At 41.6% G+C, this 13,207-nt stretch overlaps 1 protein-coding gene across 1 annotated transcript in view; it reads right to left on the bottom strand.

Annotated features, from left to right (window-relative positions):
• The window catches only part of MSH2 (mutS homolog 2), an 86,053-nt gene that overhangs the window by 47,132 nt on the left and 25,714 nt on the right, over positions 1 to 13,207 (bottom strand). Inside the window, exon 7 of the mRNA XM_021719501.1 lies at positions 5,111 to 5,310. Coding sequence (XP_021575176.1) covers positions 5,111 to 5,310 — 200 coding nt within the window. The remainder of the gene's footprint in view (positions 1 to 5,110; positions 5,311 to 13,207) is intronic.

The following is a 13,207-nucleotide window of genomic DNA, read 5'->3' as shown; positions in this document are numbered from 1 at the left end:
GGCGGGTCTCGAACCCACGGGCTCAGGCAATCCTCTCACCTCAGCCTCCCAAAGTGCTGGAATTACAGGCTGAGCCACTGAGCCCGGCTGACAATTTTTGATAAATGATAATAAAATGAGTTTCAATAAAATTGTTATAATAAACTTCATCAATAAAACAATTTGGGCTGGGCATGGTAGCTCACACCAGTAATCCCAAAACTTTGGGAGACCGAGGCAGAAGTATTACTTGATACCAGAAGTTTGAGAAAAGCCTGGGCAACATAGTGAGACCCTATCTCTACAAATAAATAAGCCAGGGATGGTGGCACATTTAGAGGCTGAGGTGGGAGAATTGCTTGAGCCCAGGAGTTTGAGGCTGTAGTGAGGTATGATTACACCACAGAACTCCAGTCTGGGTGACAGAGCAAGACCCTGACTAAAAAAAAAATTTTTTTTTTAATAAAATAATTTGGATACCTACATAAATTGTTTTAAGCACTATAAGAAATTTGCCCTAAGTATAGAATATTGTTATTTTAAGCTTTGCCCAGCTTTTTTAGTATTAAGACATAAGAAGTTAATAAGGAAGGCAAAGTTTATCTTTTTAACTAGCTGTTTCTTTAGGAGAAAGAAGACTTAAAAGTGGAGCTTTTATCACTCAATGCAAATCTACTTTCTATACTGTTGCTGCCCCCTACTGTCTCTGAAATCACTTTATTTTCAGGAATAACATTAAGCCTAGAGAGTCAATTAAAAACAAAAAAGAAATCACAAGGTGGTGGAGCCTACTCAATTTCTGGCAGTGTACTAATACACACAGTATTAAGAAAAACTTTTAAGTCATGTTTTGGCTTTTAAAGGCCTATTTCCAGCCGGGCATGGTGGCTCACATCTGTAATCTCAGCAATTTGGGAGGCAGAGTTGTGAAAGGATTCCAGAGCCCACGTCTCTACAATAAATAAAGAAATTAGCTGGGCATGGTGGCGCGTGCTTATACTTCTAGTTACCTGGAAGGCTGAAGCAGAGGGTCAAGGCTGCGGCAACTGTGAGCATGCTACTGTACTCCAGTTCGAGTGGCAGAGTTAAGACTTGACTCAAAAAAAAAAAAAAAGCCTATTTCCTGCACAAATGAGTCCCACTTTTGATCTTCTTTTTGGAATCAGCATGTTAAGGAGCTATAATGAGTTCATTATACTGACAACAAATGACATCCTGGTCCTTTAGTTCCCAATGACCAGAGTCTAATCAAGTCTCAAACATTTTGTGCTCTGAGCACCACAACACCTGAAAACAGCCTTTCTCTCTCTAACATTTTCCAAGCTAAGTGATATCAAATGTCTTAACTGGATACAGTTGCTAAACCTATAATGTGAAAACCTATAATGTTATGACCTCTTATAACATTAAGTCCATATAATCAAGTGTATAACATCAGATAAATAGAGAATTACTGACTTGATGCAAAACTCTCATCAAGTGTATCAGATCATGCATATATAAGGAGGCTAAAGAAGGGAGCCATGCTAAAACCAATAATTACCCCCAGGAGTGAGAGAGTTCACCCAAGGAATGTGAACAGCAATACTTACCTTCTTGGGTGTTTGTTTACACATGCTCTTTTCCCTCCCTTCTCTACGAGAGAGGATACATGTGCTTTTGAATATCCGATGCTACAGACCCTTTCCCCAGAAAATATACATATGCACACAATTTTGCATAAAATTTCAGGAAGCCTCCAAGAACACATTCAAGAATCCCAATTTTTAAAGGTCCTGGTACTGGTTGGGTACAGTGGCTCACACCTATAATCCCAGCACTTTGGGAAGCAGAGGCAAGAGGACAGCCTGAGTTCAGGGGTTTGAAACCAGCCTGGCGAGAACTCATCTCTACAATAAATAAAAATATCAGCTGGGTGTGGTGGCATGTGTCTGTGGTTCTAGCTACTTGGAAGGCTGAGGTGGAAGAATCACCTGAGCCTGGCAGGTCAAGGCTGTGGTGGCTGTGAGTTTGCCACTGTACTCCAGCCTGGGTGACAGAGTGAGACTCCAACTCAAAAACAAAGGTCCTGGGTACTAAGTGAAAAGAGAGCCAAAATAAGACTTTAACAAGGTCAAGAACACATAAGAGGGGGAAAAAAAAAGATAAAAAGGAATATCCCATAAAACAAAAAACCAGGAATACAAAAATGGTTACCAGAATCCTAGAAGAGAGTTTCAGGAAAATCAAGATTATCAAGCCGGGCTCAGTGGCTCAGCCTGTAATCCTGCGCCTTGGGAGGCTGAGGTGAGTGGATTGGCTGAGCCCGCGGGTTCGAGACCCGCCTGGGCAACTTGGTGAGACTTCATCTCTACAATAAATCAAAAAAATCAGTCAGGCATGGTAGTGCGTGCCTGTAATTCCGGCTACTCGGAAGGCTGAGGCGGAAGAATCACCGGACCCCAGCAGGTCGAGGCTACGATGGCCGGGAGCATCCACTGCACTCCAGTCTGGGCGACAGAGTGAGACTCCAACTCAAAAACAAACAAACAAAAGATTATCAAACATCTGTAAAGTCCCACAAGGTAAGGACTGTATTCAATGGATTTAACAAAAAATAGGTAACCCAGCAAATGCCATTTCAGTACTGTGGTCAGGACTGGAAGCAAGATGAGTGACTGGAAGACGGAAGCACAGACTTTTAGAAACTTGGCTGGGAATGGAGGGATACTGGTATAGATGGTACTAGAAGACAACTCAAGGATAGCGGTGCCTGTGCTTAAAAGAATAGATGTGAGCACTTAAAAATATTGGTGGTAAAGAGTCAGTAGAGAGATCAAAGGACAAGTAGGGAGCAAGAGGTAAAGAGTGGGGATGGGAATAGAACTTAAGGGAGTGCCTAACTCAGGGCTGGTACTTCCTCGGGAAAATAAAACCATATTTATTTACTGCTACAAAATGTATGAAGAGAGAAAGATTAAAACTGCTACCACAAAGAGTGAGGCTGAATTGTTTAATGACCCCATCTCCATAATTACACCGATTACATCCCGAACACTTATCACCTTGTGTTTCCAGCTGGTCCTACTGGAACAAAACTAGAAGGTATCGATCTAGAAAAGGATAGCAGAAGATAATCATTTATAGGATGGGAAAGTTGAGACACAAGGAGAGTAAATGGTCACCTAAGTCACACTAAAGAAGTGTGGAAACAGGAAAGTTTAAAGACCCATTTTTTTTTCATTCTACTTTGGCGAAACTAAATACAAGGGCTCTGTGACTTAGAAGCGCTGACCACCATGGGAATGTTTCTATACCACAGGTGCTTGGAGAAGGTAAGTACTTAGCTACCTTTTACGCTAGACAAGAAAGTAGAAAGTTTACCATAAAATTTAAACCTATACTTATTTTGCATCCTGTTATCATAAAGTCCTTAAGTCTGAACAAAACAGCAAAGCTTTCCCATAATATTGAAAGGTATGTTTTAATAATTCCAAGGAAAGGTGATTTTTAAGTGAAATTTAAAATGCCTTATGCATTAGACATAATAACACTGTAATTACTAAAACTGTTGTTGCAGAAATGTTTACTTAAAGTTAAAAACTATGCTTATTAGAACAAGTTATTTTATCCACCAATATTGTATTAATCAATGATATGTGACTTTATTCACTTAATTCTGGTAAATTCACTTTGACTTCAACTGTTAGACAACACCAAGACCTTCTGTCTTAACGTTCTCTCATAGGCGTGCTGGAAGAGTGAATTCCAACAGTCCTATTGGTCTGTGTTGTTTTGTTGAAATTCCTACATGAAGACCCCTGATCAAGGTATGAAATGTACCGATTGAATGGTGTTGTTTTGCAACCATGGGTTCCAAGAACATCCAGGGTGGTTTGTTCTGCTTGTTCGACATTGTTTATAGTGGTGATGATTTGTACCTGGTCTCAGCTAGACATCCCCACCTCAGAGGACTCTACTGAAGAGGCTAGTTACAGAACAGAAACATGACCACATGACAAGAAAAATATTTAAAAGGCCAACCAAGATTCTATTTTGGGCTCTCTGGTTCCCAGGTGTCCTGTGCATATACCCTGATCTGAGAAAGTGCAACCCACCACAGACTTTACAAAACCCAGGACAACTAGACCTCACAGCTGGACTCTGGAAAACTTGCTACAACAAACTCTGACTGGATGCATATATCTTTAACACTGTTACTGGATCGTATTCTTTTTTTTTTTTGAGTCGGAGTCTCACTCCGTCGCCCAGGCTGCAATGGCACGCTCATGGCCACCGGAGCCTCGACCTGCTAGGCTCCGTTGATCCTTCTGCCTTAGCCTTCCAAGTAGCCAGAACTACAGGTGCATGCTACCATGCCAGGCTAATTTTCACATTTATTGTAGAGATGAGGTCTCACCAAGTTCCCAGGCTGGTCTCAAACCCCTGGGCTCAGGTAACCCTCTTGCCTCGGCTTCCCAAAGTGCTGGGATCACAGGCATGAGTCCTGCACCCGGCCTGTATCATTTTCCTATAATAAGCTGTAATTGTGTAAGCATTGCCATTTTAGGTACTGTGAGGTTTTTTTTGGTTTTTTGGGGGGGTTTTTTGAGTCGGAGTCTCACTCTGTCACCCAGACTAGAGTGCAGTGGCCATTCCCAGCCACCGCAGCATCAACCTGCTGGGCTTCGGCGATCCTTCCACCTCAGCCTTCCAAGTAGCTGGAACTACAGGCATGGCTAATTTTTGACTTATTGTAGAGATGAGGTCTCGCCAAGTTGCCCAAGTGGGTCTCAAACCCACGGGCTCAGGCAATCCACTCACCTCAGCCTTCCAAAGCGCGGGATTACAGGCTGAGCCACTGAGCCCAGCTACTGTGAGGTTTTTCCCAGCAATTGAACCCTGTTTATTTGCCTCTGATAGTGCAATAGGCCTTAATAACAAGTCCAGTAACTATAACATTCATTTCCAAAAAGCAACAATCCTAAATTGTCTTATGTCTCCTGGCTTCTGCCATGAATCTATAGGTCGATACAAACCTGTTAGAAAATGTAGTATCACAAGAACAAGTCACTGGCACCAGCTTTATGAGGACAACACATTTGCCAAGTATATATTGTAAAAGTGAAAGAAAATAAAAATCATTTATTACCTTCATATTTTTCCAGAGCCTGTATAACATTAGGGAGCTGATTTATACCCTGATAGAGTCGGTAACAATCTTGTAAATTTGCTGCTTGTCTTTGAAATTTCTTGGCAAGTCGGTTAAGATCTGGAAATCGACGAAGTAAATCTTCTTGTAAAATCTGCCTCAATTCTGCATCTTCTACAAAAGCTTCCACTAAATTTAATCTGAAATAAATTAACTAGAATTAATCTTAAATATTTTAGTACAAAAATTTGTCAACTAAGCACATAAGTCTCAACTAAATGAACTCAAAATTCCACATAAGAAATCTGAATCTATTCTGAAAACGTTAGCTTCTTTTAGAGGATAAAAAGATTCCCAAGACTATGAGGCAAGCAAAACATGTCTTAATTACAAGAATTCGCTCACTAGGACATTAGTCACGACACACTGTCGCACATGTACATAGTGATGTTTAATAAAACAGAATTACAGTTCAAGATGTTGCCAAATTCAATACTCAGTCTATCAGAAGGTCTTACAAATATTCAGAATGCTTTCTAAAATTACCTTGGATAGTACAAAGCCCAAAACTGTTCATCAAAGAAACTGAAATAATTTTCTTGCTTCCCAAAGTCAATAAAGAAAATCTCAGCTTGTTTCAAGAACTATGGAACGTATAGCTTATATTGCTTTTGCAATTTATTGAAAATCAGCTTTCTGTTTTCTTCACTGTAACCCATAGCAAAAAATAATCTTTATATTAGGACCCAAGACATGCATACATAAATATGTAATTAAAATAGGTTTCACAAAATAGTTACTATATATAATATGCTCTGATATTTTCTGCTGTATTTAATTTTTTTTTTTTCCTCTCTTTTTTTTTGAGTTCGAGTCTCACTCTGTCATCCAGGCTGGAGTGCAATGGCAAGCTCACAGTCACAGCAACCTTGACCTGCTGGGCTCAGGAGATCCTTCTGCCTCAGCCTTCCAAGTAGCTGGAACCCGAGGCATGCACCACCACACTCAGCTCATTTTTTGATTTACTGTAATGATGAGGTCTTGCCAAATTGCCCAGGCTGGTCTCGAACCTGTGAGCTCAGGCAATCTTCTCACCTCAGCCTCTCAAAGTTCTGGGATTATAGGTGTGAGCCACCATGCCTGGCTAATTTTTAAAATTTCTGTAGAGATGATGTCTTGCTATGTTGCCCAGGTTGAACTCGAACTCCTCAGCTCAAGCAACTCTACTACCCCAGCCCCCAAGAGTGCTGGGATTACAGGTGTGAGTCACTGTACCCAGTCTCAAGCTATTCTTATGCACACATAAGTTTGAGTTCTAACAATCACAGAAATCCCTCTGTTCTCATAACATAGTCGGAAAAGGGTGTAAAAAGATAAGACAAGAATGAAAATAGCCGATGTTGGCTAACCTACACCTTCATCCTTCTTTTCTTTCTTCCCTAAAACTCCCACGCCTTTGGGCCATCCTCAGATGAATGGTAAAACTCCACAGAATATATTTCTGACCAAGATTCTGATCACTGTTTCCTCTCAAACTGATCAGAAAATAATGATAAGTAATCAATACTGCTGAAGAGTACACAACACACACCCACTCCTCCCAATGAAGAAAGGTGGCTGTACCTCCCTACCTGTGAACCCAAAGGATTTTGTGCAAAGAAAAACAGTCACTTGGTACCTCTGAAAAACTGCTTACTACTGAATTGTACACAGTATGATGTCTTAACTATTCAAGAGAAATGTTTAGAAATACAAGTTTGAAAAATAAAATAGGTATATCGTGAAACAGGAGAAAAACTGCAAATATTCTTGAGGGGAGAAAACACAAGATGTATTTATAACATGATCCCATATTATTTTTAAGTCTTATCCTTTAAAATTATACTTATTTGCAAACATATAGGAAAAACATTCTGGAAGGGTAAGAACACAAACTGTTAACAGTGACATCACTGTTAACTGAGCAGGACTGGAAGTGGGAGATGCAGGAGAGTTTATTTTCTTACTTGCTTTTTTAAAACAATGACTGTAGTACTTTTAAAATTAATAAAAAGTTAAACAAGATCTGAGACATAGCAGTGACGAGAAATCATAAATGAGGAGTCACAAATGCACACTTTTACTATAGTTTTATAGTCTCAGTTTGCCGACAAATTCTAAAACTTCTCTCAAGCAGCAACAGTGAAACTTCCCATTTGCTCTTCACAGCCTTTCCACATCTTACAAAGGAAAGCCCAGAATTAAACCTGATAAGAGAAAACCACTGTGGGTTTCTGAGGAACCAGCAAGTGGAAAGATGCACTACTGGAAGTGCTACAGAGTGAGAAAAAAACTCTCTATACTCAAGATATGCAAGCTCCCTTTTGTCTTATTTCTCAAAATCCATGATGAGGTGATAACTCTGGCTTATCCCCAACTAATTTTTCTTGATTTATTGAAGAGACAAGGTCTCACCAAGTTGCCCAGGCTGGTCTAAAACCCCTGAGCTCTGGCAATCCTCTCACCTCAGCCTCCCAAAGTGCTGGGATTACAGGCCTAAGCCACCACGCCCGGCCTTGTTTTTTGTTTGAGATAGGGTCTCATTCTGTCACCCCAGCCTGAAGTGCAGTGGCACAATCACAGCTCACCGCAGTCTCAACCTCTTGAACTCAAGTGATCCTATCACCTTAGCCTCCTGAGCAGCGGGGACTACAGCATATACTACCACGTTTACCTAGCTAATTAAAAAAAATTTTTTTGTACCGACAAGGTCTAGCTATGTTGCCTAAGCTGGTCTTGAACACCTGGACTCAAGCAGTCCTCCTGCCTTGGTCTCCCAAAGTGCTAGGATTACAGGCATGAGCTACTGCACCCAGCCCTAACTGGTTTTAAAAAAATATTCAAACCAGGTTGGGCGTGGCGGCTCTCATCTATAATCCCAGCACTTTGGGAGGCCTAGGTGAGAGGGCTGCCTGAGCTCACAGGTTCAAGACCAGCCTGGACAACTTGACAAGACCTCATCTCTAAATAAATCAAAAATATTAGCAGGGTATGGTGGCACATGCCTGTAAGTCCAGCTACTTGGAAGGCTGAGATGGAAGGAGTACCTGAGTTCAATAGGTAGAGGATGCGGTGGCCATGAACGCTCCATTACACTCTATCCTGTGCAACAGAGTGAGACTCCAACTCAAAAAAAAGAATAGAAAAAAAATTCAAACCACTTCCAAATGATTCAAATACTTTATCCAGAACAAAACTTTACCTTGAACTAATTCCTTTTTATACATGTACAAATGCTCTTCAAACTGGATTTCAGACACAGTATATATCAACATTCATTTTTCTCTTTATCTTTTGTAAGAGACAGGGTCTTGCTCTGTCACCCAGGCTGAAGTGCAATGACACAATCATAACTCCTGTAACCTTGAGCTCCTGGGCTTAAGCGATTCTCATGCCTCAGTCTCCCAAGTAGCTGGGACTACAGATGTGTGATACCACACTTGGCTAATTTTGCATTTTTTGTACAGACAGGGTTTCACTATGTTATTCAGTCTGGTCTCAAACTCCTGGCCTCAAATGATCGTTGATCCTCCTGCCTCGGCCTCCCAAACTGCTGTGATTACAGGTATGAGCTATTGTCATGCCTGGTCCAAAATTCATTTTCTACTGGCCCCAAATTCATTTTCTAACATTTTCCAAAAAATTTAGAAACAACCATCAGGCTTCTCTCCTTCCTAAGCCCTCAAATTTAACAAAATAATTGTGACATTCAAAGGAATATGCTGTCAAACTTACATTGAATAATTTCCCAAAACTATCTTAAAAATAAATGTTAAGTTATTTCACAATTTTCACTTCTAAAGTTCCAATAAGAACATTAAGGAAAAAGTAAAACAGCAAAGAAATAAAAAAGCTTCTGAAAAACAGCACAAAGCAATATACACACCCCCTCAGTCTTTGGCTTAGGTATCATTAAAAGCCTAATAAATTGCTAGTTTCACAAGTCTATTCAATTTACCATTTCAGAAATAATTACAGTGTCAGTTTATGTTTCTGGCTAAAAGAAGTTTAAAAAAAAAAAAAGACTACATTGCTGTTTCCATGACAATGGCACTTTAAAAGTCATAGTTTTAGAAGTATCAAAGTTACTGTTGGCATCACATAGCATACCTGTCAATCCTTCTCAATAAAATTACTAAGCCGGCCAGGCTCGGTGGCTCAGTCTGTAATCCCAGCACTTTGGGAGGCCGAGGCAAGTGGATTGCCTGAGCCTGCGGGTTTGAGACCCGCCTGGGCAACTTGGCGAGAACTTGTCTCTACAATAAATCAAAAAAACTAGCCGGGTACGGTAGTGCGCGCCTATAGTTCCAGCTACCTGGAAGGCTGAGGCGGAAGGATCACCGGAGCCCAGCAGGTCGAGGCTGCAGTGGCCGGGAGCAGCCATTGCACTCCAGTCTGGGAGACAGAGTGAGACTCCAACTCAAAAAATATATAAATAAAAGTACTTAGCCACACACAATTTGATACAATATTAATTTGTAAATTGACTTGTATGTAAGATAATATTGGGGGTGAGTGTATCCCTAAAATTCCCACTGAAAAATCATGAAATGAATCATAAAATTTTTAGTATCTTAAAATCAGCATTCTGTCCTTTCTCTAAAACTAGCACTTCTGAGTGCCCTTAAGAGTTAACTAGAATTGCCTGACAGCGTATTTATAAGGTGGAGAAGAAACATGGGTCCTAAAGAGCTGCAACTACAAGCTGCGGATTCTTTTTGTTCAATGCAGATCAATACAGATGGGTATGTTTCCATGTAGCAGTTAGTACTGAGTAACAACTAAGATTCAAAATAAAAAAGGAGCCGGGCTCGGTGGTTCAGCCTGTAATCCCCCGCCTTTGGGAGGCTGAGGTGAGTGGAATGCCTGAGCCCGCGGGTTCAAGACCCGCCTGGGCAGCAAGACCTCATATCTCTACAATAAATCAAAAAAATCAGCCGGGTGTGGTAGCACATGCCTGTAATTCCGGCTACTTGGAAGGCTGAGGTAGATGGATCACTGGAGCCCAGCAGGTAGAGGCTGTGGTGGCAGGGAGTGGCCACTGCACTCCAGTCTGGGTGACAGAGTGAGACTCCAACTCAAAAATAAATTAATTAATTAATTAAAAAGGATTAAGAAAGTAAAGAATTCATACTGGAGCTGGGAAACCAATGTGGAGTATTTCACTGACCTATATTCGGAATAGTGAGATTTAGAGAGACAGAATTTGGAGAATACTAGGAGCAGGGGAGGCAGCAGCAGAGTCTTGAAGAGAAAGCAAGGGTGCACTAGAAGAAATAAGCAGAGAATGAACGGAAAACTACAACCAGAGGGAAATGGAAAGGCTGGCTTTGAAAAGGAAAAAAAGTATTATTTCTTCTTCTGAGAAAGAGGCAAAGGTAAAAAACTGAAAACAGAAATACATGTTGGGGTAGTAACAATTCAGGAAGCTATCATTTGCTTAGAAGTAGGAGGCAGCTGAAGGCTTTCGGGGAAAGTAAAAAATTTAGGGTTGGTCACTATAATGGGTAATGCAATAGAAGTAATACCAGCTATCAACGAAAGCTAGATACCATGAAAAAATAAAGGGTTCGATAAACACTGTGTGACCTTCTCCAGTAGTTTTTCTTGTTTAGGAGACATGGGTCTCACTATTTTGCCTAAGCTGAACTCAAACCCATGATCTTCCTGGCTCAGCCTTGAGGGAGGTAGCTGGAACTATTTTCGCATACCACAGCACCTGACTCCAGCTACTTTAATCAAGAAAGCAAGCTAAGTAGAGAGAGAGGTCAATATAACAAGGGTCAATGAGGTAAAGTAGTCCACCGTACCCATTAAAGCACTGGAAAGCGGCTTGGTGGCTCAGTCTGTAATCCCAGCACTTTGGGATGCCTAGGCAAGTGGATTGTCTGAGCCCGCGGGTTCAAGATCAGCCCGGGCAACTTGGCGAGACCTTGTCTCTACAATAAAATAAAAATTAGCCAGATGTGGTAGCATACATCTGTACTTCTGGCTAGCTGGAAGGCTGAGGCAGAAGGATCGCTGGAGCCCAGCAAGTCGATACTGGAGTGGCCGTGAGCGTGCGTGCCACTGCCCTCCGGCCTGGGCAAAGGAGTGAGATTCCAACTCAAAATAAATAAATAAATAAATAATAAAGCACTGGAAAGACAGTTGCCTCTATAGTTCAGGCTGGAGAGGAGGTTGAATGAAACTTAGAGGTTAATAGATCACCCCATAGGCCAGAATAAAGGGGTATCCACTGAATTTGATTTAGAAGCAGAAAAACAGTGGAGGGAAATCAATAGAGTGGAAGTCCTCTGAGTCTTCCTCAGAAGCTCAAGAAAGGCCGGGCGTGGTGGCTCAACTCGTAATCCCAGCACTTTGGGAGGCTGAAGCGAGATGATTACCTGAGTTCAGGGGTTCGAGATTAGCCTGGGCAACTTGGCGAAACCTCATCTCTACAATAAATCAAAACTTAAGCCAGGAGTGGTAGCATGTGCCTATAGTTCCAGTTACTTGAAAGGCTGAGGTGGAAGGATCGCCTGAGCCCAGCAGGTTAAGGCTGTGGTGACCATGAGTGTGCCACTGCATTCCAGCCTGGGTGACAGAGTGAAACTCCGACTCCAAAAAAAAAAAAGCTCAAGTAATACAGTAATGCTTCACTGTTTGCTGCTTTTAAGAATGTACACCCGTGCCGGGCTCAGTGGCTTAGTCTGTAATCCTGAAATCCCAGGACTTTGGGAAGCTGAGGAAAGTGGATTGCCTGGACCCACAGGTTAGAGACCAGCCCAGGCGGGCAACTTGGCTTCAACTCTGCAATGAATCAAAAATTGGCCGGGCTTAGTGGTGCATGCCTGTAATTCCAGCTGCAAGGAGGGCTGGGACAGAGGGAGCACCGGAGCTCAGTGAGTTGATGCTGAGGTAGCCGTAAGCATGCCACTGCACTCCAGCCTGGGCGATGGAGTAAGACTCCAACTCAAAAAAAAAAAAGAAACATACACTCATTATATGACTTCACAGAACATGAACTCTCGCTAGAGATATCTTTGCACAAACATTCTGAGGCCAAAATGAAAATACAACCTGGAAAGAAAATAAAAAATAAAGACCAGGTGTGGTGATTCATGTCTATAATCCCAACACTTTGGGAGGTCAAGGTAATATTACTTGAGCCCAGGAGTTTGAGTCCAGCCTGGGCAACAAAGCAAGACCTGGAATTTACAAAAAAATAAAAAATTTAGCTGGCTGTGGTGACACACGCCTGTAGTCCCAGCTACCTGGGAGGCTGAAGCTGGAGGATCACTTGAGTCCAGGAGTTTTGAGGTTGCAGTGAGCCACGATCACGCCACTACATTCCAGTATGGGCAACAGAGTGAGACCCTGACTCAAAAAAACCCAATTATTCCATCAGCAATTTCATAAGAATAAGTTATTTCATATGCTAACATACAGAAGTCTAACATCAAAAAAGGATGGGAAAATTACCAAAGCTTTAGATCAAGCTATGAAAAGACAAATTTAAAAGATGAAGAACAGTTCAAGTATATGTGCCATCATGAAGAGTCAATGAAACAACAGTATCTTTTTTTTAAGAGACAGGGTCTCATTCTGTCACCTAGGCTAGAGTGCAGGGATATGATCATAGCTCACTGCCGCCTAGAATTCCTGGGCTCAAGTCATCTCTCCTACCTCTGACATCCAAGTGGCTGAAATTACAGGTACAAGTTTGGTTTACTATAAATAATTTCTATTTTTTTTTTTTTTTTGTTGGAGTCTCACTCTGTCACCCAGACTGGAATGCAGTGGCCGCTCCCAGCCACCGCAGCCTTGGCCTGCTGGGCTCCAGTGATCCTTCCACCTCAGCCTTCTGAGTAGCTGGAACTATGGGCGCACGGTACCACACCCGGCTAAGGCTACTTTTTTTTTAAGATTTGATATATAATTTACGTGCTGTGATGGTTTGTCCACTTAAAGCGTACAATTCAGTGGTTTCTAGGATATTTAGAGGCCTAGGTATGCTTTTTGTTTTTTGTTTTTTTTTGAGTTGGAGTCTCACTCTGTCGCCCAGACTGGAGTGCA

Source organism: Carlito syrichta, unplaced genomic scaffold (assembly GCF_000164805.1).
Source record: "Carlito syrichta isolate Samal-C Ts95f unplaced genomic scaffold, Tarsius_syrichta-2.0.1 Scaffold314771, whole genome shotgun sequence".
Taxonomy (NCBI): Eukaryota; Metazoa; Chordata; class Mammalia; order Primates; family Tarsiidae; genus Carlito; species Carlito syrichta.
This window is presented reverse-complemented; position numbering and strand designations above follow the sequence as displayed.